General features: G+C 45.4%; 1 protein-coding gene and 1 long non-coding RNA gene across 17 annotated transcripts in view; one reads left to right on the top strand and one right to left on the bottom strand.

Moving 5' to 3' along the window:
- The window catches only part of LOC110139525 (uncharacterized), a 38,213-nt gene that overhangs the window by 6,914 nt on the left and 3,674 nt on the right, over window positions 1–27,625 (bottom strand). For 2 of the 7 annotated variants that reach the window (XR_011487900.1, XR_011487903.1), the window contains exons 2-5: window positions 20,058–20,185; window positions 7,536–12,348; window positions 6,051–6,112; window positions 4,043–5,770 (exon numbers count right to left, since the gene is read on the bottom strand). This is a non-coding gene — a long non-coding RNA (uncharacterized lncRNA). Of the gene's footprint in view, window positions 1–3,614; window positions 3,696–4,042; window positions 5,771–6,050; window positions 6,113–7,535; window positions 12,349–20,057; window positions 20,186–27,625 lie in introns of those variants that run through there. The other 5 variants (XR_011487904.1, XR_011487905.1, XR_011487901.1 and 2 more) reach the window with 5 other exon arrangements.
- On the top strand, window positions 1,290–19,961 carry KIF2C (kinesin family member 2C). 10 transcript variants are annotated; one of them, XM_020897445.2, is made up of 22 exons: window positions 1,326–1,486; window positions 2,332–2,426; window positions 5,275–5,376; window positions 5,554–5,602; window positions 7,931–8,053; window positions 9,014–9,136; window positions 9,674–9,774; window positions 10,950–11,045; window positions 11,622–11,676; window positions 11,786–11,948; window positions 13,367–13,457; window positions 13,718–13,781; window positions 13,858–13,949; window positions 14,703–14,845; window positions 14,931–14,951; window positions 15,646–15,850; window positions 15,972–16,082; window positions 16,910–16,977; window positions 17,310–17,415; window positions 17,507–17,620; window positions 19,075–19,198; window positions 19,307–19,961. In XM_020897445.2, the coding sequence occupies exons 1-22, from the start codon at window positions 1,423–1,425 to the stop codon at window positions 19,387–19,389; spliced, it is 2,193 nt and encodes a 730-aa protein (XP_020753104.1). In that variant the 5' UTR covers window positions 1,326–1,422; the 3' UTR covers window positions 19,390–19,961. The 10 variants fall into 10 exon arrangements, with proteins under 10 accessions (XP_070324365.1, XP_070324362.1, XP_070324360.1 ...); XM_020897443.2 differs by having other exon boundaries at window positions 5,275–5,445; XM_070468261.1 differs by lacking the exon at window positions 2,332–2,426 and having other exon boundaries at window positions 1,292–1,486.

The raw sequence follows: 27,625 nt of genomic DNA, 5'->3' as shown, positions 1-27,625 counted from the left end.
CAGGAGAACAAAGAGGAGAAAGACTGCCCAGAGTCCCAAGGTATTAAGTTCATTGGCTTGACAATGGAGAGTAATTTTTGATGGATGTTCCCTTGATCAGGAATTAAGTGGTTTTTTTTTTTTTCTGTAAGCCAGGCAATTATGGGAAATTAGTTTCTAAGTTCCATTCTGTGGAGGGTGGATGTGTGAGATTCTCCATTTCACATCCTCCTGTTTCAAGACTGAAATCTTTTCACAAACTCCATCAGCAAAATCCATTCACTTTACCTCTCCAATAAGGTACACCTTTAATCCATTCTCTTGGCTACATTTCCAGTATTACAACCACAGGCTAGGCGAGCATAATCTCTTGCCTACTAAATGGTCACCTCACTTCCAGTCTTGCCACCTTCAAATCAGTTCTCCAAACAGAGCAAGCCCAATAAACAAAATCAAATGTAACTCACATCATGTCACTCCTCTGCTCAAAATTCTTCAGTGATTTCTCATGAGGATAAAAGTCAAAATTATTAGTGTGGGATACAAGATGCTAAATTGATCTCACTCCTCTCCCACTCACCAATTGCCTTCCAGCCACGCTGGCTTCTTTCTGTAAGACCCTTCATTTTGACATTCCTTCTTGTTCTCTCAACTCAGGTTATCACTTCAAAGATTTCTCCCCTGGCCATTTTACCTAATGAGGTTCCTCCCTTTTTCTTTATTCCAATTTGTTTCCCTCAGAGCACTTACCACACTTCGTAACTTACTTGTAATTTACTTCTTTTTGTTCCCTGTTCGCATTAGAAATGTTAGGTTGAGGGCAAGAACTATGTGTCCTGTTCACAATTACTATTTCCAGCGCTTAGCACGTGATAAGACCCTCAATAAAAACCTAGTGAACCTGGTCTTCCACGCACTCCAAACGTAGTCCCCCATTATCGGAACTCAGCAATAATATCACAAGGGAGAAAACATCGCGCGAAGAAGGAAAGTTTGCTAACTTGTATGAGGTCACTGAGTAGGCAACTAATGAAGTTGAGGTTCGAATCCATGACTATAGGACCTCAGAACCCTCCCTCTCTCACATCACCCTGAGGTTTCTGAGTTTAAAGGACCCCAGCAGCAAAGCCGCTGGTTGGACTCAGAGAAAAAGAGACATCCCGTAGCGCGGGTTCCCAAAACTCCCAACAGGCCCTGCGTTCAGCGGTCTGGCCAGGCGAGTGGGCGGTTCCAGACGCCGGAAGGCTTCCCGGAGACTACGTATCCCAAAAGGCTCCGCAGAACGCCGCTGATTGGCGGAAGGGAGACCGGCGACAGCGTGATGACGTTTCGGGACGCTGGCGCGCGGGATTTAAACTTCGGCGGTTTACGCGGCGTTAGGATTACCAGAATTGTGGTTTTTCTGGCCTTTCGCGTGTCCCTCACCGGAGCTCCTGCCTGCCCATGGACTCGTCGCTTCAGGCTCGCCTGTTTCCTGGTCTCACCATCAAGATCCAGCGCAGTAATGGTGAGGGGCGGGGTCCTTAGACCAAAGGGACCCGTGGGCTGAGACGACTGAAATTACCGCCTCTCCCCAAATGGCAGGCCCTGAATCACTATTGGGGATCCCCCCACACCCCTGGTCTAGGTCTCCTCACTGGCGGTCAGTCTTCCCTGCCAACGGCCAGGGGCCTCTGCACTGGCCATGCATCTCTTTTCCGTCCTCCGGGAGTGGGCGGAACCCCCGTGTCACTGGACTTCTCCAGGAAGTCAGGATTCCCTTCCCCTCCAAAGTTCTCCCCTGAAACTGCCCTGCTCTTGCAGGGACCTCGGCTCTCTGACCCCTCTACTCTTCCATTAACACTGAGCACTTAACAATATGTCACACACCGGATTCAGGGTAATGGGACAATGATGAGATCCCTGCTCTTCATTCAGGAGCTTGCAGTTCTGCCCTCTCCTTTTCAGCTCAGCAGGTATCTCAACTATGGCAGGTCTAATGATACCAGTATCATTAGAATGGTCAGACATAAAGGTCAGGAGTGAGATAGGGAAACCCGAGGGCACTAGAGCCTCAGTGATGTGTTGCAGAATGGCTCACCTAAGCACTAGAGAGACTCCCCTGCCCAAACATACCTTCACCACGCTGTAGTCTCTCTTTTGAGTGGGGGTGAGCCCTTACCTCTGCAGCTCAGTTTTAAGAACTGTTCCCTGCCTAGGTCACTGAGGGATATTCCAAGGGTGGGGTGCCAAGAGGTTTGTCTGCTGGGGTTAGAAAGTCAACTGTCCCTTACTTGAGGTCAACTTAACATTTGAGTTTCTGGGATCCTAAAAGTGAAAAAGATAGGTAACTCTGGCCTTTTCATACTGTAGGCATAATTCACAGTGCCAGTATAAGCACTGTGAACTTGGAGAAATCCTGCGTTTCAGTGGAATGGAAAGAAGGAGGAGATACAAAGGGCAAAGAGGTGGGTTCTATGAGTGTGCCTCTACCACAATTAAAAAGACGTGTGGAAATGGAACTTGTGTCAGCCTTGTTTTCGATGCTGACTTGTCCTCTCCAATCTTAAATGTGGTCCTCTTTGAATGCTTTGGGACTTTTTTTAAGGCAGCCTTGTTCTAAATTGAAGCAATCAACAGTTTCTGGTGTGTTTGTAGAAAGCAAGCTGCACAGACTTCTAAAACCTTACTCAACCAAGCTAGCTTCTGAGTGCACACTACCTATGATACTGATTTGGAGAGTAAAATTGATAATCTCTTTGGGGAGACAAAAGTATGTTTCTGAAACACCCAATAATAGAAGTCAAGGAAATGGCAACCCACTCCAGTACTCTTGCCTGGAGAATTCCACGGACAGAGGAGCCTGGTAGGTTACAATCCATGGGGTCGCAAAGAGTTGGACATGAACTGAGCGACTTCACTTCACTCACAGACAGAATAATGCTAGAGCAGCTCAGAGATGGAAACTCACTGAAGATGAGCTTGTGGAGGTGGGGCCAAAGAAACAGTGAGGTGGCCCTCATGGGGACTGGTAAAGAAACTGACTCCAGGCACAGAGGAAGGCTTAGTATGCTTGGCAGCAGCAAAAAGACTGAAAAAGGAGACTAGAAGGCCTTTGTCTCTGGCACTAAGATGTTTAAGATCTTATTCTGCAGACAATGGGAGCCTTGGAAGGATTTTGAGAAGAAGGGATATGCCTAAGACATTTATGTTTTAGAGGCATGTGGTGTAGTGAAGAGGTCACCAGGTTGAGTACAAAAACCTGGATTCTAGAGTTTGGTCCTTCCATTGCTTAATGTGTTCTCAAGCACATTTCTGCTCCTATTAGAAATTCAGCTTCTTCATTTATGAAATAAGGATGATGATAATATCTACTCATGGGTTGTTTGAGGACTTATTCAACAAGTCCTCCTGTACTGGTTCCAAAATGCCAGCCAGTGTGTTTGGTGTTGGGGATACAGAGGTGAATAAGACAAACCTGGACCTGCTTCCATGAAGCTTAATGAGATAACACATGTAAAGTGCTTGCTTAGCATAGTGCCTTATGGTAGGTACATGTTTATTTAGGTGGTATATTTGAGAAATAGAAGAACTGAATTCTTTATATTATCTGTCCTTGAATCAAGAGGTTCCTAAAATCCCTTTCAACCATATATTAGCAGTTCCTTGTGACTTGTTTTTGTTGTTTGTTTAGAAATGCAATTCTTATTGCGTCTTAACTCCAGCTCAAATGTTGCCTGTGGAATAAAGTTCAACCTTCTTAGTGAGGCATTCAAAGCCTTTTCAAGATCTGACCCCAATCAACTTTTGCCCTTCTTACCATACACTCCTCCCAGAGTATTCTGTGCCAGGGACAAGTGGGGCAGTTCCCCACCCTGTGACCCTGCCCAGTGCCTCGCTGCCTCCACACTCTTATCTCTTCCTGAATCATTAACATGAGAATCAGTTAATGTCAGAACTCTGGTCTCCTGCATTGTTTATGCTCTCTGTAGTTTAGGGATTGGAATTGGGGTGAAGGGGTAGTAGTAAGGGTTTGTACCTGTCCAAGAAAGGTGAATAGAAGTGAGGCTACTGAAGTACTCACCAGCTCTTGCACTTGATCGTTCTGTCTTCCTTGTGTATCCCATGCTGCTTGGGTTTCCAGCCCTTTGTGCATATGGCTTCTCTCCCCTACTAGAATATGAGCTCACTGAAGGCAAAGGCAATACATGTCTTTTTTATTTTTCGGTTGCACTGGGTCTTCATTGCTGCATGTGGGCTTTCACTAGTTGAAGTGAGTTGGGTCAACTCTCTAGTTGCAGTGCGTGGGCTTCTCATTGCAGTGGCCTCTCTTGATGCAGAGCATGGGCTCAGTACTTACGACTCTAGAGCTTGAATCCAGTAGCTGTAGCACACGGGCTCAGTTGCTCTCCAGGATGTGAAATCTTCCCAGCTGTCCAACCATGGGACCTCTAGGGAAGTCCAATACTTCACTTAGTTCACTTTTTTTTCCCCCCACTTAGTTCACTTTTGAGTACCTTTCCCCTACTGCCTTACTCATGCCTAATAAGTGTTTGAAGAAGCTGTTAATACATAAAAGTTGCACATGTAGGAAGTGAAGTTCTCACCCTGGAGTACATGCTGCAGCTCTTTCACATTTTATCACAAATGTGAAACACAAATATTGGTACTATTTTGGTGTGTTTGAATCTGCTGTGAAATATGCTGATGAAGCCTGAGTTGTCCCTAGAGGGTTTCAGAACTCTGGTGATGGATGTAAACCTGGAATTGTGACCTCATTGCAGGTATGCATAGGAAGTAGGGAAGGCATGAGTAGGATGCTGTGACTGGGGAAGAAGTTTCTGGGCCCACGAGAAAATGTAGGTAGATTTAGGACTAGGTAACAGCTCTGGGGGACTTGTCCCCGCCCATAAGATCCTGAAGGGCCCTCCATTTGGGAGGGACAGTTTCCCCCTTGGTGGCAGGCAGCAAGAGGTGTTCAGGGGCTGTGCCCAGCAGGACACCACTGCCCCACAGAGCAGTAGGGAGCCAAGTGGCCAAGATCTACTGTGGACTGTCTGACTGTTTGCCTGCCTGTCTGCCTTCCTCCTCACCTCATTCTCATCACTAACATCTACGATTGGCTTGGAAATCAGAAACCAATATCCATCTAGATGGTAAAACACGATCAGGGAATAAATATTTGTTTATAGCTGTTAGTACTTGGCGGAACTTAAAGTTTATAAAATATAAATTTAGGGGTAGCCTTGATTGCAGAAATGCAATTGAATTGAACAAGCTATGTTGTTCACAGAAACTTTTACTTTCTCCTTGCAGGTAGATTTTGATGATGTGGCTGCAGTAAACCCAGAACTCTTACAGCTTCCTCCCTTACACACGAAGGACAATCTTCCCCTGCAGGAGAATGTAACGGTTCAGGTAGCTGCCAGTCATCTGACTACAGCCAGCGCCCCAGAGGATGCACTCGGCTTGTTTGGGTCTTTGCCGGTTTGTTTTCTGGGTCTGCTTAGTACCTCAGCACAGCACATGGGCCCAGGATAAGCCCTTGAGAGCTGATAAGACCCATATGTTATGGTGGTTTGTTTTGTTTTTCAGAAACAAAAGCGCAGATCAGTCAGCTCCAAAATTCCTGCTCCAAAGGAAGGTAAATGGATTTCTACTGGCTCACTGTCATGGGGTTTGTGCCAGAAATGATGTTCTTGGGGATCAGGAAGCTGTGAGCAGACTCATGGTTCCAGTTTAGAAGACTGCTACTGTGTAGGCTGAGTCCTGCCCTGTCTTCCACGCCTCTTTCTGTGAGGAAGAATCCAACCTTCAGGGAGGAAGAAATGGAGAGGTGTTGGTCAAAGGGTACAAAGTTTCAGTTAGGCAAGATAAAGAAGTTCTGGAGATTTAATGTATATCATAGGGCCCATGATCAATGAGTGTATTGTATACTTGGAAATTTACTATGAGGGTAGATCTTATGTTGAGTGATTTACTACAAAAGGAGAAAACAAAGTATAAAACGAGGGGTACAGGAAGAGACTTTGGAGGTGATGAGTAGATTTATAGTATTGATTATGATGATGGTTTTATGGGTGTATACTTACCTCCAAATCCATCAAGTTGTACACAGAAAATACTTCCAGCTGTTTTCATGTCAGTCCTACCTCTGAGGCAGTTAAAAAAAAGAAAAAGAGAATTCAACCATTCAACCTACAGCTTAGACCAGTCTCTTTGGATCTGGTGCATTTGGGAAATTTGCCAACTGGCCTGGAAGCCTTTCCTGTGGAATCCGGAGCAGTAATCAACCCAATTCTGGGCTTGTTTTCTCTCCCTGGGGAAATGACATGCCTTGGAGTGAGGTGGTGAGTGGGCTGTCAGAAAAGCTAGGTCAGGGCCATTTAGAGGTAGAGTTGGTAGTGCTGTGGTGATCTGGGGGTAGGGTGGGATTGGACAAATAATAGCAGTGCTTTGAACTCCAGGAGAAAGTTAGGCTTTCTCTGCAGGAATCAGCATAAATATACTTTAACTACGGTAGGCTGTGACGGGTGCCTATATGCACAAGCTGCCCAAATAATCCAGTTTATAACCCAGAGCCAGCTATACTTCACAGCCTGCACAACCTGCCCCAGTCGGGGGGTTATCACTATCTCAACATAATCAGCCACCCTGGGCCCAGAGACTACATGACTGGAGCTTCAGGTTTCCCAGGGGCCCAAGGTGAAAGATGGGATGGTTTTGAGCTTGAGCTAGGCATGAGTAGTGTAATGCTGGCCCTCTCTTGCTGGCTGTTTAATCCAGTGCCCTCCAGGAGAAATATGGGTGGCAGTGGTCTCTCCACATGCATGTCCCAAAAGGATATTGCCACTGCTCCTTTTTTTTCTGACTATGCCATCTGGCTCATGGGATCTTAGTTCCCTAACCAGGGATTGAACCTGGGCCCTTAGCAGTGAGAGCACGGAGTCCTAACCACTGGACCCCTACCGATCCTTTTAATAGGAAAAAAATAATGATTCATTATTGAATGAAAGACACTGAACAGTAGAAGTGAAACACAAGATCACAGATCTTTTGAGAAACAGGAATATTATAACAATTCATGCTCTTTGTGAAAAACATAGATTGATTATATAGAGCCATCACATCAGCCTAAACTTAGGAAACTCAAATTCCATATAAGTTGATATTTGTTTATATGACACTAGTGTTTTAATTCCAAATTTACTACTTTTATTTTATAGGTACATTATTTCTTATGGAGGGAAGCAATATAGATGAGTAGAAATTGACAAGAATTAAACTTGTTTAAACAACTTAATTGTATAAACTCAGTTAAATTGTTTCTGTCAGTTAAGCATTCTTTTAAGATTCTAGAAAAATCAGTTGCTGGTTCCATGGCTTCTGACGATGTGGCCCAGGTCTGGCTCTGTAAAGCATCTTGGAGCAGTGGAAAAAGCCCTGATCATGAAATCTGGCAGTCTTGGGTTTACATCTCGACTCTGACACTTAGTAATTGAGTGACACTGGGCAAATTGCTTAATTTCTCTATGCCTTAATGTCCCCTTTTATCAGTTGGGAATACTGGTATTTACCTCTGGACGTTTGGGAAGATTGTAGAATGGTAGGTGCTGCTGCTAAGATTAAAATGCTTTTTTTCTGGGATTAGGTCTGTGTCTCCAGAAGTGATCTCAGATTGTCTGTAGGTCCTTCCATTTACTCCAGACAGATGCTCTTGTGGGAGCCCTCAGGAGCTCTCAGACTGCAGAATGTAACAAATTAGTTTTAGGGTCACTGGTACTTGGCCTTCCTTTCTTTGGATGGAAGGAATGGGAAGTTGGTGGGCTCCTTTCCAGGTGTCAGGACCCATCTCACTCTGTATAGAATCTTGAAGGGAAAAAAAAGAATCTTGAAGGGTTACCCTCGACCACCCCTCTATTTTGCTCTCCGATCACGATGCACTGACTGACCGCGGCCCTTGGTCCTTCAGGTCTCCGAGGCCGCTCTACTCGCATGTCCACTGTCTCAGAGGTTCGAATCACCACTCAGGAGAATGATATGGAGGTGGAGCTGCCTGTATCTGCAAATTCCCGCAAACAGTTTTCAGTTTCCAGTGAGTAATGAATCTATTCTCCCTGTTTGAGGCCCTAGAGCAGCGCTTCACACATGGCCCTGAACCTGTTTTAGAACACCCTAGGATTCCTGTGCTCCCTGGCTTTTACACCGTCTGTGCCTGCACCACTGCTCCCCTATCTGAAAATCCTTTCACTTTACTCTTTAAACTTTATTTAAACATAATATATATACATACAGGAAAGTGAACCTGTCACTGACTATATAGTTCACAAAGTAAACACACTCATATAACTGACACCTAGATCAAACAGCATTACCAGCACTCCAAAAGTCCCCTTCAGGCCCCCTCCCAATTCCTAAGCCCCAAGGGTATCTATGTCCTGACTTTGGATCACATAAATTAACTTTCTCTTTTTTTGGATATAAATGGGATTTTAAAAACATTTTTAATTGTCAATTTGTACTAATTATTAGTAAATTAAGTGATTTAAAGTCAAGATAAACAAAAGGGTCACGGCCAGATATGGGAAGTTGCTGTGGGTTGTACCTCTCTTGTTGTACCTTTCTAGGTTGAACCAGGTTCCCATTTTCCTGGTTTTCAGTCCTTGCTCCTGTTAACCATTTGGGTTCTGAAGTCATAAATTTTTCCCAAATGAGCTGAAAGGCCTGGCCTGGCCTAAGAACCCTTCCTTGGTCAAGCCTAAAGAGGTCAGACCTTTCAGAGGCTTTTCCCTTCATAGTGAAGCGCATACTGAGCAACTCACGTAACCTTTAAGATTTCTTGACACGAGGAGCCAACCCTTGGCGGGGCTTACTGGGTTCAAAGTGTGGATTGAAATGAAGGGAAAAGCCTGAGCTCTGCTTACACAATAGAACCTGAGCCCTTGCTGAGCTGGCAGTCAGTAGCCATCCTCCTGGCCTGTGACCCTCTAGGGCTCAGATGAACACAGCTGCCGTATGCCTGCCTGCTTCTCCAATGACTCTTGTTCCCCCACAGCCGGCCCCTCTAGGCCCTCCTGCCCTGCAGTGGGTGAAATACCATTGACGATGGTCAGCAAGGAGGTGGAAGAGCAAGTCCACTCCATCCGAGACAGCTCTTCTGCAAACTCTATGAAGTCAGGTAGACACAGTGAGCTGCCTGGTACCCTGCTTCCAGTGCAGGATAGGAGTCCCAACCTGCTTGCTTGGTACCTGAGTTCAAACCATGTCTGTCACATGGGGACATGTTGCCCTGTGGCCACGGAATCAGTCTGTCACAACAGGTGACCCTGTCACTCACTGCCAGCTGGCAGAAGCTCTCTGATGTAACTGAGGTGTTGTCACAGCTAAAGTCTTGGTCAACACCTGAACAACAGCCCAGAGTGACCACCAAACAGGGATGATCTCATCTCTACTGATTGTTGAGAAAAAGGCCACAGAGGCATAGAGGGAACTTGGGCTAGACCTGGAGTGCTCATATTAGCAAGTTTCTTGTCAGCTTGGTCATCCCAAGAATCATAGCTGGTGCTTCCTCTCTTTGCATGTGGTGATGTAACAGCAAGGGTCTAGAGAAGGTCTAGCCATGAGAAAGGCCCAGGACTCCACACAACAGCCAGAGAAGAGCAGGCTGGCCTAGACAGGTAAAAGAGAGGGCTTCCTCTTTTTTCTCTTCCACTAGTTCGGAGGAAATCATGTATTGTGAAGGAAATGGAAAAAATGAAGAACAAGCGAGAAGAGAAGAGAGCCCAGAACTCTGAAATGAGAATAAAGCGAGCTCAGGTACCTTTCTTGGGAAGCGTGGGCAAGGGTTTTTGTGGGGTTTTTTTGTTTTTGTTTTTCATTTATTTTTATTAGTTGGAGGCTAATTACTTTACAATATTGTAGTGGGTTTTGTCATACATTACATGAATCAGCCATGGATTTACATGTATTCCCCATCCTGATCCCCCCTCCCACCTCCCTCTCCACCCCATCCCTCTGGGTCTTCCCAATGCACCAGGTCCAAGCACTTGTCTCATGCATCCAGCCTGGGCTGGTGATCTTTTTCACCCTAGATAATATACATGTTTCGATCCTGTTCTCTTGAAACATCCCACCCTCACCTTCTCCCACAGAGTCCAAAAGTCTGTTCTATACATCTGTGTCTCTTTTTCTGTTTTGCATATAGGGTTATCGTTACATCTTTCTAAATTCCATATATATGTGTCAGTATACTGTAATGGTCTTTATCTTTCTGGCTTACTTCACTCTGTATAATGGGCTCCAGTTTCATCCATCTCATTAGAACTGATTCAAATGAATTCTTTTTAATGGCTGAGTAATATTCCATGATGTGGGCAAGGGTTTTTGGACAGACATCCTTAACTGCAACCTTGCCAGCAACAGAGATAGATAATGGTTCAGCCCCAGCATTTCTGAGGCTCCAGTTCTGATAACCAAGAATTTTAACCAGTTTCTCATCAGGATTCAGAGAACAACTAATTCAGATATTTTTCTGAAGGCCTTCAGATGATGAATATTTCCTACTGGTTATTCAGTGGGCACGCCCTTCACACAGTGCAATGGCAATTGCCTGCTTCCCCTGACCTCCTAGTTGTGCATATTTGAGGTGCCACAGTGGGGTTCCAGTTTGGATTATCTCCCTTTGGTAGGGTTAATGGCACAGGAGAATCCCAGCCTGCTGGTCTCCTAAGACATGGGGCAGTGGCTCTTGCCCCGCTTCCTAGAGTGGTTGCTGCATGCCTAGGCCCCCCTGCCAATCTCTGTTCCCAAAACTTTGTGCCTGGATTCTCTGCCCAGCGCCAGAGTCAAGGGCAATGAGATCGTGTGGGGGTTTTGTCAGCCCTGAAGGGGCTGTGTGCATAGGAAGGGCTGTTGTTGCCACTGCCTAGCACTGAGGCCTGCGAACACTTACACCTTGGCAGTCAGTCCTTCTTCAATCTTACACCAAACAGGAGTATGACAACAGCTTTCCAAACTGGGAATTTGCCCGCATGATTAAAGAATTTCGAGCTACTTTGGAATGTCACCCGCTTACTGCAGCTGATCCAGTAAGTAATCCCAAAGGGCTTCTATCTCCTTCCTGAGTAGGCATACAAGTTTTTTAAAAATATAGTTGTTTCAATATCGTGTTAATTTCAGGTATACAGCAAAGTGATTCATTTTTTAATATATATAAAAAGATTCTTTTCCCGAGTAGGCGTATAACTGAGAGACAGAAACATCTCTTAAAGGAATGATAGCGTACAGGAATCGTCACTCACCCTCAGGGGGTTTTTAAATACCCTTTGGTGGGCTGGAGCTAGCAAGGGCTAGATGGGAGACTCTTTATAAACCCCCTTCCAGCCCCCATCCTCTCTGCTTCAATAGATTGGCTAGATTCTTAATACTAATCATGAAAGTGTGCTGAAACCTCCTATAGGCAGTAGAGTGATAAAACTGAGAAGAAAATTCAGAGCCACCTTCTTGTGCTCTAAAGTAACTATGAGCATAGTGGGTCCCAGTGTTAGGTCTTGGCCCCTCACTGGGCCAGACATATGATTAGTAAGGGAGGGGTTCTGGACAAGCTTTCTTTCAATATTGCACTGACCTTTTGCTGATGGTTGTCTTCTCTCCTCCTCCTGAAGATCGAAGAGCACAGGATATGTGTCTGTGTTAGGAAACGCCCACTGAATAAACAAGGTAAGCCCCACCTTACCTTAGCCTCAAGGTAAGTTCAGTCAGAATGAGGCTTCAGACTGAGGGTCCCCTGTGTCCAGGGAGCATCCCCTGAAATACTGTCCTTCTGCAGAGTTGGCCAAGAAAGAAATTGATGTGATTTCCGTTCCTAGCAAGTGTGTCCTCTTGGTCCATGAGCCCAAGTTAAAAGTGGACTTAACAAAGTATCTGGAGAACCAAGCATTCTGCTTTGACTTCGCATTTGATGAAACAACTTCAAATGAAGTCGTCTACAGGTTAGTCCCTTGCCTCTGTTTCCCCCTTCCTCCTGACACTTTCCTCTTTCCAATGTGGGACATTGTGGTAACACTTGCACTCTCATGCATGCCGACTCTGAATCCTTTCCTGGCTTCCTCTTGTGTCTTCTTTGGATGGACCATGACACAGAGCTGGCTCTGGCTTCTGGCACGAGGAAGACCCTGTTGGGGCTGTCACATCCTATGTTTCAGCTTTAGTGGACCATGCTTGAGTAGACAGAGTGAAGTATTCCCACTGCCCTATTTGAGACTGGGCTGGGCAGGCCTCAGGGGTTCTTCCTGTGTCTGTGTCTGTGTCCTGTACAGCCACCACTGGGCTTAGCAGACTCAGCAAACTAGAGCTGCTTGGTCCAGTACAGCTCTCACCAACTTCATGTGACTGTTTAAATAAAAGTTAAACAAAATTAAAAATTCAGATCTTCAGGGGTTTCTCTGGTGGTCCAGTGGTTAAAAATCTGCACCTCCACTGCAGGGGGCATGGGTTCAATCCCTGATTGGAGAACTAAGATTCCCACATGCTGTATAATGCAGTCAAAAGAAAATTCAGTTTTTTAGTTACACGAGCCACATTTCAAGTGCTCAGTAGACATGTCTGGCAGTGGCTACTATTGGACAGTACAGATAGAGATCATTTCCAGTATCCATCCTCAGAAAGTTCTATTGGACAGCGCTGCTCTAGACTAGAGGTTGATAAACTGTAGCTCATGGGTGAAAATTGGCTTGCAACCCCTTTTTATATGGCTCTCAAATTAAGAGTGGATTTTGTGTTTTCAAAGAATCATTAAATATATATATATCTATATATATATATATATATATATTTCAGACTTCCCTGGTGGTCCAGTTGCTAAGATCTGAGCTCACAATGCAGGGGGCCCAGGCTTGATCCCTGGTCAGGGAACTAGATCCCACATGCTGCACTAAGCTGCAACTAAAGTTTCCAGTTGCCACAAGGAAGACCCAGTGCAGCCAAATAAATAAATTTTAAAAATGTATATATATGTATACTTATGTATGTTATATATATGGAAGAGACCTATGTGGCCCACAAAGCCTAAAATATTTTAGGCTTTTACTTTAAAGAGTTTCTTTGATCTTTGTAGTGTATCATATGCTGGAAGTGGGCTGCTAAGCTCAAGCTTCCCTCTGTGTCTCCAGGGTAGAGGAGGTGCTGGTGGCTCAGTTAAGAGTATGGACCAGCCTGCTCCTGGCCAGTTGGTCCAGCCCCCCCAGGTGGCTAGGAGAATTTCAGATTTGTAAGTGGGGCTGGGGTCAGGTGGGACCACTTTGCTTGGAAGGAAGCCCCCAGGAATCCTGCTTTGGAAGGGTTAGCAGAACCACGTTCTAGGAAGCACATTTAAGCAGAGACATGCATGCTTCCACATCCTTTCTCTTAGGTTCACAGCAAGGCCACTGGTACAAACAATCTTTGAAGGCGGAAAGGCAACCTGTTTTGCGTACGGCCAGACGGGAAGTGGCAAGACTCATGTGAGTATTGAAGCCTGGCAGAGAGTGATCCTGCCCTTAGTGCACCTCTGGGCCTCTGAAAAGAAGGACAATGAGTTTCTTGCAGAAGGTCCCCTCGGTGCAGATGCCCCACCTCCAGATGCTCTTGCTGTGCCAGGGGCAGGGAAGGGCCTTGGCAGGTCCAGATCCCCTCCTGGCTGTAGTATGACCCACGGTGGTGGTGGAGCCAGTAATGCTCTGGCCTAGGCCAAGGCACAGTCTCCTGTCCCTTCCCTTTGCAGACGATGGGTGGAGACCTCTATGGAAAAACCCAGAACGCATCCAAAGGGATCTATGCGATGGCCTGTAAGTAGTAAGTTCTGCCCAACAGGGCTGGGCACAGAAGGGCAGGTTGCTTAGTTAATCCAGGTTCTCCCCACAGCCCGGGATGTCTTCCTCCTGAAGAATCAGCCCAGATACCGGAGGCTGGACCTGGAAGTCTATGTGACATTCTTCGAAATCTATAATGGGAAGGTAGCTGGCGGGGAGCCCTCTGTTTATGCTGCTGGGGCCCCTGAAGTTTCTAAAATCCTGAGGTTGTCTAGAAATTGTAGAAGACAAACACCCTGTATGTTGTCATGCCTTTGGGCCACTTTGCTCAAATGTGTGGGAGGTTTTCATCCAATGGTGGGATGGGAGGCACGCTCAACAAGTAAGCAGGAACACGCCTCAGGGCTTCCTCTCAGACGGGAGGTTCGCTTATGTGTGCCCTGTCCTCCCACCATGCACCTCCCTCTTAAATCTCTCTTCTCCTGATCGCACACATTCATTCTCATAGTCATACTCTCTATATTTCTATGTATCTCTCTACGCTTTTGCAGAGTCACCTTCCCCGAGTGGGGTCTAGATAATAGCTAATGTGGCTTAGTAACATGTTACTAGGTACTGAGCACTATTCTAAGCACTTAACTTGTCTCAGCTCATCACCACAACCCTACTAGGAAGTATCACCATTACTGTCACTATTGCACAGATGAGAAACCAGGCTGGGTGGCTAAGTACCTTCCCAGGTCACACAGCCAGTAAAGAAGGAGGGTCATATCAAACCGAGGTAGCCCAGTTCAGCTCCCAGGTGAACTGCTCGCTGCTCATCTATCATCCAGTGTAGCCTCTCCCACCTTTCCTGTTCCCAGTCATTGTCTAAGCTGTGACAGGCTCTGAAGCGGGGAGGGATCAGTGGGTGCCTGGCGCCTGACGTCCTTGGCCTTGTTCCCCTGCCTGGCACAGCTGTTCGACCTGCTCAATAAGAAGGCCAAGCTGCGCGTGCTGGAGGACGGCAAGCAGCAGGTGCAGGTGGTGGGGCTGCAGGAGCGCCTGGTGAGCTGTGCTGACGACGTCATCAAGATGATCGACATAGGCAGTGCCTGCAGGTCAGAGTTTGGCCGGAGGAAGGGGCCACCATCTAATGCCGGGTCAGGCGATAGATGAGCACTGAGCCCTTTGCTGTTTCCACAGAGCACCGCTTCCCCCAGCTTGGTGAGGGCTCTGAAGGCCTCTGCCTTAACTGGTCGCAATGGGGCCAATGACCCAGGGTAAGACTCGTCAGGGGCGAGTCAAATCATCTTGAATCTGACAAGGGCAGGCTTTATTACCAAACTCTTATCCAGAGGCATGCTTCCCGACTTCTCTGAGTTTCTCCTTGCTGTTCCCTCTCTCTGTGGTGGGGGACAGAAGCTCTGGGTATGCTCTAGCTGGAAGTGACGGGGCCAGAGCTTCTGTGTAAACGGAGGAAAGTGCTCTTCTACCAGGGCCCTCAGCGTGATGCAGTGGGTGCTGCGCAGTTTATGGAGGGCCAGGGAGGGGCTACCTCGCCAGGGCCCTCGAGTTTTAGCAAGTGGGTTATGACAGTCCCTCCTTCCCTATGTGGCCTGCAGCAGAGGTAACTCATGCTTCCCCACGGCCTATGGCCCAGGCTCTGACCAAGGCCTTCACATAGAATTCAGTACTTTGGCTGCCAGGGTAAGCCATGCCCAGAGTGGCTGGAGGGAGGAGGGCTGCTGCCCAGGGAAAGAAAGACGGAAGTGGGACAGGATGACACAGAACGTCTAACGAGTCCTGGCCCGTCTCCCTCTCCTCCTGGAGAACTGAGCCTTGGAGCCTCAGGTGCCATGGTGGCTGGTGACCACCCCCCTAGGAGCTCATAGCCCTTCTTTGTCCTCCTTTGCCACAGGACCTCTGGGCAGACATTTGCCAACTCCAACTCTTCCCGCTCCCACGCCTGCTTCCAGATTCTTCTTCGAACCAAAGGGAGAGTGCATGGCAAGTTCTCTTTGGTGGATCTGGCAGGGAACGAGCGAGGCGCAGACACTTCCAGTGCCGACCGGCAGACCCGCATGGAGGGTGCAGAAATCAACAAGAGTCTCCTGGCTCTGAAGGTAGCCGGACCCAGCTTCAGGGCAGCGGGTGGCCCTGGAGGGCTGCTGGGAGGAGAGGGTGGGAGGGAGAGGGCATCTTGAAAGGAAGGAGGGGACCTCAGCTTCCCCTGCTGTCCTCCAGGAATGCATCAGGGCCCTGGGACAGAACAAGGCCCACACCCCATTCCGCGAGAGCAAGCTGACACAGGTGTTGAGGGACTCCTTTATTGGTGAGAACTCAAGGACCTGCATGGTGAGTTGGGTCCTTTGGAGTGGTGCAGTCCTGTCCCTGGGCAAGAGGCTCTGTATTCTTGACTAGCTGGGTTTCCAGGCTCTAATTTAACTAGGCTTCACCCCCTGCTTTTGGGCAGCAGGGTCCTCTTTGCCTACACAAGCAGGGAGGAAAGGATCTTCTCCCTTTACTGTGTGTCTATGCACCTCTTGGGTCAGGGAAGGTCGTTCCTCCCATACCTGATGAAAAAAAAAGGGGCTACAGGATTCAGGAGGAGGACCTTTGGGGAAGCAGGAGAGGCAGTCCTCGTCCCTCTGTGACTTCCCTCAGGGGTCATTGGCTCCCAGCCTAGGAAATTGGAGAGGGCCTCAGCCTTGGGTGACTTTCTGTCCCCTTATTTTATCCATAATGCTTTCTAGCTCAGATCTGCCCACCTTCTTCGCCAGGGAATATCCTCTCTCCTCCTGCTGAGGAAGGTGGGAATTGCTGACTAAGCTCTAAACCCCTCTCCCTAAGGCAATATCTCTGAGCCCAGGTGAACTAAAGTTTCCAGCAGTAATCACAGGGCCTTGCATTGTGACCTTGGTGAGAGGAATGGGTCAGTAAAGAAGTAAAGAAGCAGGAGTAATCAGATACACCAGCAAAAATGGGGGACTGATCTTTAAAGCACCTTAGTTAAAAATAAATAAATAAAAAATAAAGAACCTTAGTTTGCAGGGCCCATGGGGCAAGTTGCCTGGCACACAGTGGGTATTTAATGAGCTCTACCCCCAATTCCTGGCAGCCTCTCTAAGAGCACCCTTACCCTGGGATCCTTGACCATTAACTGCCCATTCCTTCTTTTGCAGATCGCCATGATCTCACCAGGCATAAGCTCCTGTGAATATACTTTAAATACACTAAGATATGCGGACAGGTACTGGTACCTATGCCAGGTGGGATGGGAAGGGGCAGGGTTGGGGAGGGAATGGTAGTGATGAGAGTGGGGAGGGGGCTCTGGGGACTCTGCCTATTGTCTCCTCTTCTGTGACTCGCTAAGTCTGAGGCCTGGGAGTCCATATATGATGCTACAAGGTTTTTTTCTGATCCCCTTCAGGGTCTGGTGGGGAGCAGTGTGAATAAGAATCCTTCTAGGTCAAAGCAAAGCCACTACTCCATTTCCTTGAAGTCTCGAAATCTGAGTGGTACTGCACACTTGTGAGTGCCAAAGAGGCTGCTGTGGGAGCTGTGACCTTCTTGTTTTCTCAGGGTCAAGGAGCTGAGCCCCCACAGTGGACCCAGTGGGGAGCAGCCAATTCAGATGGAAACAGAAGAGATGGAAGCCAGCTCCAACGGGGCCCTGAGTGCAGGCAATGTAAGGGGAGGTGGGCCAGGCAAGCAGGAAACATGGCCAGCTGAGATGGAGACTGGGCCACACTGTTACATGTCTCCTTTTGCCCCCTTAGTTCTCCAAGGAAGAGGACGAACTGTCTTCCCAGATGTCCAGCTTCAATGAAGCCATGACTCAGATCAGGGAGCTGGAAGAAAGGGCCATGGAAGAGCTCAAGGAGATCATACAGGTGGAGAGCTGGTCCTGGGCTCAGCATCATTCTTTGAATGTGACCTAGGCTTTACATGCACACATACACCTCCTTAGTCTTCTGGCTGGGGTGGCAAGAGGCAGCCTTCTAGATCAACATTTCTTAATTCTCCAGTTACTTATTCAGCTGCTGTTATAGGGCAGCTAATTACCACACCGCCTTCTCCAGCCTGGCACACATAGGCTTTCCCCCATCTTCCTGGCTGGAGCTAGTCTCTCTCTCCTGTGCTCCCGACTGAGGGTTTGGAGGGTAGCCAGGTCTCGTCTGTTCATGAATGTTGGTGAATACTTTCTATATACCACCAGCTCCTGTGCTGAGACCAAGAGCCAAAATCATGAAGTATGGATAACAGGCCTAAAGAAAGACTTGATCAATCCCAACTCTTCTATTTATGAGCCAGTTTCCTCGTGAAAGTCGTTGAGGCTCACTGGGCCCCAAATTCTTCATCTCCAAAATGGTCAAGACAAGATGGTTATATCTAAGGATTAAGTGATATGCTGTTAAACACTCAGCCTTCCGCAGCATGTGGTCAGCCTTTAGTAGGTGATGCTACCACTGCCATGATCCCTCCTGTGGAAGCGCAAGCTGGGGAGAGGCCTGAAGGGCATCCTAACAGTAGGGCGCTCCAAGTGTGGAGCAGAGGGGGCAGCTTGGGGCACTTAAATCTGAGAAGGGGCATGCAAGGTAAGTGTCTGCATGTGTCCTCCCTCCCTCAAGTGCTCGGGGTCCAAATGTGGGAAAGGGCGTGGCACTTTCAGGAAGAGCAATAGGTTCACTCTGGCCATAGCAAAAGGTGTGAGCAGGTGAGGGAGGGAGATCAAGGCTGTGAACGGGTCAGCCAGGACCTGATGCTGAAGGACATTATGGTTCATACCAAAGGCCTGGACTTCATTATGAGGGCAGTGAATGCCTTTGAAGGGAGTAAGGCAGAGTGGTGACTTGGTGACGTGAGAGCTTTAGGTGCCTTACTGTGGCCACAGTACAGAGCCTGGCTTCAGGACCTGGGGAGAGCATGAGTAGAAATGCTTAGAGTTAAGAGCAGTTAGGAGATTGTTAGAGTTCAGGAGAGACATTGGTGCCTAGACTAGCTGTGACCATGGTCGTGGGATTGACAGGAAGGCATGAGATTTAAGAACCATTTCAGAGGTGCAATTGTTAGGATTGGGGGACAAGCAGGGTGAAAGAATTTTTGCTCAGATTTCTGGCTTGGGCATCAAGATATGCATTTGACCTCAGGGACAGGGACAAGTTTTTGGCAGGCGGGGGAAAGACAGATTCAAGCTGAGAGTTATGGGGAGAAGGTCAGGAGGCAGGGTCAGGGCCATGGCTAGAGGAACAGGCATCTGCATTACAGATGGTAGAGCCCTGGGGATGATTTGCTAAATTGGTTTGGTCATTATTGACCTGACAAGGTCCATCTTGTGTTGCTGCAGCAAGGGCCAGACTGGCTGGAGCTCTCCGAGATGGTTGAGCAACCAGACTACGACCTGGAGACCTTTGTGAATAAAGCAGACTGTGCCCTGGCCCAACAAGCGAAGCACTTCTCAGCCCTGCGAGGTGGGTGCAGCCGGAGGGTGGGGCCTCTGGGTGATGGTGGCTCTGCCTGAGGGGAACAGGGTCTCTGAGAGACCTGCTGACTTCAAGTGTACCACCCCTGCCTTCCAGATGTCATCAAGGCCTTGCGCCTGGCCATGCAGCTAGAAGAGCAGGCCAGCAAACAAATAAGCAGCAAGAAACGGCCCCAGTGACGACTGCAAATAAAGATCTGTTTGGTGTCATACCCAGCCTTTCCCCTCCCCTCCCCTCCTCAGCGAACTCTGGGCACCTGGTGGGTCTGAGCTGGGACAGGCTTTGGTAAATGCCAAGTATGGGCGCATCTGGACCCAGGTCAGCTGGGAGGGGTCAGTCAGTGTGCAAGGGACACAGCTTTCCTTTTCCTCACTTGCAGCCACGAAGGGAAAAAGGATGGAAGGAATGAGCTTTTAGTTATCCTGTGTACTGACTGCCCTTCTCTCCAAGAGGGGAAGGCTCCCCATCGTAGAGTTTTCCTCTAGGCAGCAATCTGGTCGTGTGAACTAGCTGCTGGGGGAGAGCTCCCTGGGGCTGTCCTGGCTCTGTGGGGAGAGAAGGAGCCTATAGTTCAGCTCTGCTGGCCCTGGCCTGCCTTCCACACCCTTGGTCCAGCCACTAATATATCTTGTACTTAAAAAAAAAAGTTTCCTGGGGCCTCTTCCTTCCCTGCTGGTTTTTGAGGCCAATGAGGATCCCTTCTGTTTTATGTGTTTATACATTATGTCTAATAATAAAGAGAAAAAAATCAGCCTGTTGAGTGGTGTGTGGGAAGAGCCTTCTGGGACTCGGACACTACCGCAGGATAGTGCTGATGCTGACTCTCCCCAGGAGGCCATATCCTCACCTGCAGTTTCAGTGACTTGGTGAAGATGCCAACCTCTGCCTTGTTCAATGCCGACGAGGTCCTAGGCCTTCTCCTGGACACAGGAGCTCTCAGCAGAAAGGAAATGGTGCTCTGTCATTTACAGTCTGCTAAAGACATGATAAAGAATTCTGTGGGAACACTGACACGAAAGCACTTGCCTTGCTAGACAGGAAAGGGTCTGACAGGTTAACACATTTGCTCTTGAAAAATGAGAAGTTTGCCATATAGACTGAGGAACCAAACACGGCACGGATGGTTTGGGAACCAGAAGACTCCAGATCCCATGTCACAGAATGTGAATCAGGTAAACGGTGTGTGCTTCGTCGTTCAGTCATGTCCCACTCTTGGTGACCCTGTGGACTGTAGCCCACCAGGCTCCTCTGTCCATGGGATTCTCCAGGCAAGAGTACTGGAGTGGGTTGCCATTTCCTTCTCCAGGTAAATGGTAATGCACCACTAAAAGGTTTTTAGCCTAGCGCCACACAACCAAATACGTGTTTTAGGAAGGCTTCAGTCGGGGAGACACGGGGGCACAGGACACCTGGGCTGCTGCAGAGACCCAGAGAGGAGTGGGGTCAGATGGACCAGGTTCTAGCCCTCTTTCTCAGCCTCAGGAACTTCATTGTAAAGTAGGGGCATTCTCTATCTTGTGAGAAAATCACATGAGTTTGAGGTGCCATCAAATAACCAAACAGGACCTAGATTCAGAAATTCACCTTGGACTTCCCTGGTTGTCCAGTGGTTGGGGGTCTGCCTGCCAATGCAGGGGACACAGGTTCAACCCCTGGTCTGGGGAGACTCCACATGCTGCAAGGCAGCTGGGCCCATGCACCACACCTGAACTCACGCCCTAGAGCCTATGTTCTGCAACAAGAGAGGTCAGCAATAAGAAGCCCACACACCACAACAAGAGTAGCCCGTCCCCACAAAGTATTCCATATTTTTACCTGTGGTGTTCAATAATGAAACACCAGTGCTACTAACCACTTATCATGATTAAAATTAATGAAATGAGACATTTAATTTCTTAGACATACTAGTCACATTTTAAGTGCTCGAAAGTTACATGTGACTGAAAAAAAAGTTTGACAGAAATGGCACTAATTCTTGAGGCCTTAAAAGCTTCCAGCTTGCCACATCTGTAAAATGAGGCCACCAATACCTGCCTCAGAATTGCAGAGATCCAATGAATGCCACCATCCCAGACCTGACCCCTAACGGGCCCCCATCTTGATATCTTGACTCACAGAGACCCATTCTCCCCAACCAGCCAGAAGAAGCTTTTAATAAATTTTGAATGCCCTCCCTCCTGGCACCTGGTCAGCTCCTTTCTGTTGGTCCAGTGGGAACATAATTTGAGCAGAATGATTTGGAGACTTAAGAGCCCAGCTTCTGAAGTCATTGTGTAGAGTATGATCCAAGATCTGTGACTGTAGAAACTTAAGTGGGTTATTTAACCTCGTGCTCTCTGTAGAATAAGAATAATGCTGGTATAGTGTTTGGGAATTCTCTGCCTATCCAGTCATTAGGACTCAGCACTCTCACTGCCAGGGGCGTGGGTTTGATCCCCGGTTGGGAAACTAAAATGCCACAAGTCATGCAGCACTGTTAAAAAGAAGAAAGTTGAGTTCACACACCCAGCAGTAAGTACAAAGTCTCACATTTAATAAGTGCTAGCTATTTAAGCACAGAACAAAGATTTTTGTTTTAATATTGTATCTACAATATCTTGAACAAGCACACACTATGTATATTTCAAATGAATAAATGAACTGTTCTCTAACTTCTCATGATTCTCCAACCACGTTGGTCTTTCTTTTTTTCCTTTTTTTATAGTTTAATGTATTTTAATAGCAAACTTAGGAACAGCACAGGAGATAGACAACATTAAAAACATGTCTTTCCATGTAGGACAACTCAGAAAAGTATAGTGAATGGATGTAATCTACTGTATGACAAAAATGCTACAAACACCATTTCAGTTCAGTTCAGTCACTCAGTCATGCCCAACTCTTTGTGACCCCATGGATGGCAGCATGCCAGGCCTCCCTGTCCCTCACTGTCTCCTGCAGTTTGCCCAAGTTCATGCTCAGTGCATCAGTGATGCTGTCCAGCCATCTTATACTCTGATGCCCTCTTCTCCTGCCCTCAATCTTTCCCAGCACCAGGGACTTTTCCAATGAGTTGTCTGTTTGCATCAGATGACCAAAATACTGCAGCTTCAACTGTAGCATCAGTCCTTCCAGTGAATATTCAGGATTGATATCCCTTAAAGTTGATTTATTTGATCTCCTTGCTATTCAAGGGACTTTTAGGAGTCTTCTCCAGCACCACAATTCAAAGGCATCAATTCTTTGGCATTCTGACTTCTTTACCATCCAGGTGTCACAACTGTATGTGATCAATGGGAAGACCATAGCCTTGAGTATACGGACCTTTGTCAGCAGAGTAATGTCTCTGCTTTTCAACACACTGTCTAGGTTTATCATCGCTTTCCTGCCAAGAAGCAATCATCTTCTGATTTCATGGCTGCAGTCACCGTCTGGAGTGATTTTGGAGCCCAAGAAGAGGAAATCTGTCACTACTTCCACCTTTTCTCCTTCTACTTGCCATGCAGTAATTGGGGCCAGATGCCACTATCTTAGCTTTTTTCATATTTAGTCTTAAGCTGGCTCTTTCACTCCCCTTGTTCACCCTCATCAAGAGGCTCTTTAGTTACTCTTCACTTTCAGCCGTTGATGAAACCGAGTGGTATCATCCACGTATCTGAAGTTGTTGATGTTTCTCCCACCTATCTTGATTCTAGCTTGTAATCTATCCGGCCCTGCATTTCTCATGATGTGTTCAGCATATAGGTGAGTACCCTTACTCCTTTCTCAATCTTAAACCAATCAGTTGTTCCGTACAGGGTTCTAACTGTTGCTTCTGGACCCACATACAGTTTTCTCAGGAGACAGCTAAGATGGTCTGATATTCCCATCTCTCTAAGAGCTTTGCACAGTTTGTCATGATCCACACAGTCAAAGGCTTTAGCGTAGCTGATGAAACAAAGATGTTTTTCTGAAATTCAATCCTTATCCCTATCCCCAAGAAGGGTAGTACCAAAGAATGTGCTAACCATCAGACAACTGCATTCATCTCCCATGCTAGTAAGGTCATGTGTAAAATCTTGCATGCTGGGTTTCAGCACTATGCGAAGCAAGAACTTCCAGATGTCCAAGCTGGGTTTAGAAAAGGAAGAGGAACTAGAGATCAAATTGCCAGCATTTGCTGGATTATAGAAGGCCATGGTACCAGGCATACAAAGATGAGGTTTCTTCACTGCTCCAGTAGAGGGCACACTCGTGCGAGCAGCTTTTGTAGCCAGTCGCTTCCTTCGTGCTTTACCACCCGTTGATTGCGGGCAGTCGGCTTTGAACAAGCGGTGGTCCAGAGACCCTTACTTACACTGCTTCTCCTTCGGCTGGAGCTCGGCGAGCTAGAGGCGGCCCTAGCGTTGGAGAGCGACGGCGGCGTGGCGGCGGCAGCGAACACTGGTCTTTCTTAAATATGCCAGGGCTTTTAAATTTTTATTTATTTTTTAGGGCTTTAAAAAATAATAGCTGCTTTATTGAAATGTAATTCACATAGTATAAAACTCACTCTTTTCAAGTGTACAATTTAGCGGGCTTTTCTAGTGTAATCATCTATCACTAATTGGTCAACCATCACCCCTAATTCCAGAACATTTTTATGACTCCTCCAAAAGAAATCCTGTTGTACATCAACTATACCTCAATTTTTAAAAAATTAAAAATATATATATAAATTAATTTTTTTTAAAAATTCATTACCCATGAGCAGTCACATATACACACCACCACTCACCTCTGCCTAGAGCCCTAAGCAATCATAATTTATTTTTCTTTCACTATGGATTTGTCTATTCTGGACATTTGGTATAAACAGTATCATAATATCAAATGTGGTCTTTTGTGTCTGGCTTCGTTTAGCATATGTTTTAAAGGATCATGTTGTAGCATATATCACTTTACTCCTTTTATGGTCAAATAATATTCCAATCAAATGGCTATAGCAGTTTTTGTTTATCCTTCAGTTGATGAACTTTTAGGTTACTTCCACTTTTTGGCATAATGAATAGACCATTTGAGCTATCAGTATTCACGTATAAGTTTTTGTGTGAGTGAAACTTCAATTTTCAATTCTCTTGTCTGTATTCAAGCCCTTTGCCCATTTTTAAGTTGGATTGTCTTTATCACTGACTTGTAAGAGCTATTTATACAACATCTTCTAGATACTGGACCTTTATCAAATTTATGAGTTGCAGATATTTTTCCTCACACCATGGGTTGTCTTTTCATGTTCTTGATGGTATCTTTTGAAGCACAACAGTTTTCAAGTTCGATGAAGTCTTAACTTTTTGTTGTTTTTCTTGTACTTTTGCTGTTATTTCTGAGAATCCTAGGCCAGATCCAAGACTGTGAAGATTTACTCTAATGTTTTCTTCTAAAAGTTTTGTGGTCTTATATTTAGGCCATTGATCCATTTTGAGTTAATTTTTATAGCCATTGTGGGGTAGGGGCTCAAAATTCATTCTTTGCATGTGGATACCTAGTTTTTCTAACATCACTTATTTTAAGACTGTTCTTTCCCTTACTGAATTGTCTTGGCAAACTTGTTGAAAATCAATTGATGGCATGGGGACTAAGGGCTTGAATGAAGACAGTCAAAAGGTAAAAACTTCTGGTTATGAGATATATGTGTGCTAGAGATGTAATGTACAACATGATAAATATAATTAACACTGCTGTATGTTACATATGAAAGTTAAGAGTAAATTCTAAGAGTTCTCATCATAAGAAAAAAATTTTTTTCTAATTTATATGAGATGATGGATGTTCACTAAACTTATTGTGATAATCACTTCATAATATATATAAATCAAATCATTATGCTGTACAACTTAAACCTATATAGTGGTGTACCTCAATTATAGCTCAATAAAACTGGAAGAAAAAATAAACATAAAATTTTTTTAAAGAAAATGAGGACTTCCCTGGTGGTCCAGTGGTTAAGAATCCACCTGCCAATGCAGGGAACATGACTTTGATTCCTGGTCAGGGAAGATTTCACATGCTGCGGGGCAACTCAGCCACAACTACTGAATCTTCATGAAACAATGACTGAAGCCTATACTTCCTAGAGTTTGTGCTCCACAAGAGAAGCCACCACAGTAAGAAGCCTGAACACAGCAAATAGAGAGTAGCCCCTGGCTCACTGCATCTAGAGAAAGACTGAGCAGCAATGGAGACCCAGCGCAGCCAAAAATATATTGACTAACTTAAAAAAAGAGAAAGCACTTATTAATGAGACTTTAAATGCCATTCCATTAGTCTTTGTGCATGCTTGCTCGGTTTTGACTGACTCTTTGTGACCCCATGAACTGTAGCCCACCAGGCTCCTCTGTCCATGGATTTTCCACGTAAGAACACTGGAGTGGTTTGCCATTCTCTTCTCTATGGGATCTTCCTGACCCAGGGATTGAACCCGTCTCCTACATCTCCTTAATTGGTAGGCAGATTCTTTACCACTGAGCCACCTGGGAAGCTCTTCCATTAATCTATGCCTATCTTTATGCCAATACTTCACTGTTGGTTACTGTAGTTTATATTTTTTCTTTTTGGGGTCATGCTGTGTGGCTTGCAGGATCTTAGTTCCCTGACCAGGGACCAAACCTGGGCAATGGCAGTGAAAGCTTGGAATCCTAACCATTAGGCCACAAAGGAACAACCATAAGTTTTGAAATCAGGAAGTGTGAGTCCTCCAACTTGGCTCTTTTCCAATATTGTTTTGGCTTTTTGAGGGCCCTTGCAATTCCATATGAATTTAAGGATCAGCTTTTCCACTTCTGCAAAAAAGGCTGATGGAATTTTGGCAGGAATTGCATTGAATCTGGGTTGTATTGCCATCTTAATATTAATCCAGGAATGTAAGATGTCTTCCCATTTATCTCAGTTTTTAATTTCTTTCAACAATATTTTATAGTTTTCAGTGTACAAGTCTTTTACTTCCTTGGTTAAATATATTTCCTAGATATTTTATTCTTTTGGATGCTATTGCAAAAGGAATTGTTTCTAAGTTCCTTTTCAGATTGTTCATTGCTGATATATAGAAACAACTGATTTTTGTGTGTTGATCTTTTTTTTAAACTATTTTTTAAAAATTGAAGTATAGTTACTTTACAACGTTGTAGTAGTCTCAAATGTGCCGCAAAGTGATTCGGATATATATACTTTATATATACATATATTTATATATATTGTATATAAGTATATATATATTTTTTTTTCAGATTCTTTTCCATTATAGGAAAAGAATTTTGAATATAGTTCCTTGTGCTAAACAGTAGATCTTTGTTGTTTATCTTATATTTAGTAGTGTGTACATATTAATCCCAAACTCCTAATTTATCTCCTCTCCTCCCTGCCCTCACTGAGTATTGATACTGTACCTTGCAACTTTGCTGAATTATTTTAATAACCCTAATAGTTTTTTTAGTAGATTCTTTGGGATTTATTCTATTTAGGATCATGTCATCTGAATAGAGATAGTCTGACTTCTTCCTTTTTAATTAACGTTCCTTTTATTTTCCTTTTCTTTATTTCTAATTTCCCTGAATAAAACACCCAATGTCATTCTGAACAAAAGTAGTGAGAATGGACATCTTTATCTTGTCCCTGATCATTAATTATGATGGTAGCTGTGGGCTTTTTGTAGGTGCCTTTAAGAGGTAAAGAAGTTCACTTCTGTTTCTAATTTGTTGGATGCTTTTATCATGAAAGGATACTGGATTTTGTCAAATGTTTTTTCTGTATTTTGAGGTGATCATATGTTTTTTCCACTTTATTATTAATAAGGTATATTACATTAATTGATTTTTCAGATGTTAAACCAAACTTGCAAACCTGAAATAAATTCCATTTGCATATGGTGTATAGACTTCACTTTCTGCTTGTGCAGAGCTTGGTCAGTCATATCTCACTGACATTAGGGGGTTTTCAAGTCTCCTGGGTATGTACTCAGTCCCGCAACACACATGACTTTCTAAATTTTCTAGATTTTCAGGAAAATGTAAGAACTTAAAAAAATTCCCATTTCCTCTATTTCTCCCTTTAAAAAAAATTTTAATTAATTAATTTTAGGCTGCACCTCATGGATCTTATTTCCCTGACCAGGGATTGAACCTGTGCCCACTGCAGTGGAAGTGTGGCGTCTTAACCACTGGACCAACAGGAAAGTCCCTATTTCTTCTCTTTAAATTTTAAAATTTTTTTATTATACTTTTTATCAGCCTCTTGTTGGCCCCAACTTGGTATTTTGAAAAGTAATTTATTTTCCAGTAATTTCAAATTTACAGACAGTTTTACAAACATAAAAGCAAGTCTTGTATCTTGATTAAATATATATTCCTAAATATTAATGTTGACATTTAAAATGAAATTGCTTTCATAAATTCTTTTTCTGATTATTTATTGCTAGTATATACA

The sequence above is a fragment of the Odocoileus virginianus genome, chromosome 5 (genome assembly GCF_023699985.2).
Source record: "Odocoileus virginianus isolate 20LAN1187 ecotype Illinois chromosome 5, Ovbor_1.2, whole genome shotgun sequence".
NCBI lineage: Eukaryota > Metazoa > Chordata > Mammalia > Artiodactyla > Cervidae > Odocoileus > Odocoileus virginianus.
The sequence above is the reverse complement of the archived record's forward strand: the minus strand, read 5'-3'. Positions and strand labels throughout refer to the sequence as shown.

Coding starts and splice junctions, on each gene's coding strand:
- KIF2C (XM_070468259.1), top strand. CDS start 1,301: ATGACGTTTCGGGACGCTGGCGCGCGGGATTTAAACTTCGGCGGTTTA. Junction 9,137..9,673: donor TGCAAACTCTATGAAGTCAG/GTAGACACAGTG, acceptor CTCTTCCACTAG/TTCGGAGGAAATCATGTATT. Junction 16,978..17,309: donor ACACTAAGATATGCGGACAG/GTACTGGTACCT, acceptor TTGTTTTCTCAG/GGTCAAGGAGCTGAGCCCCC.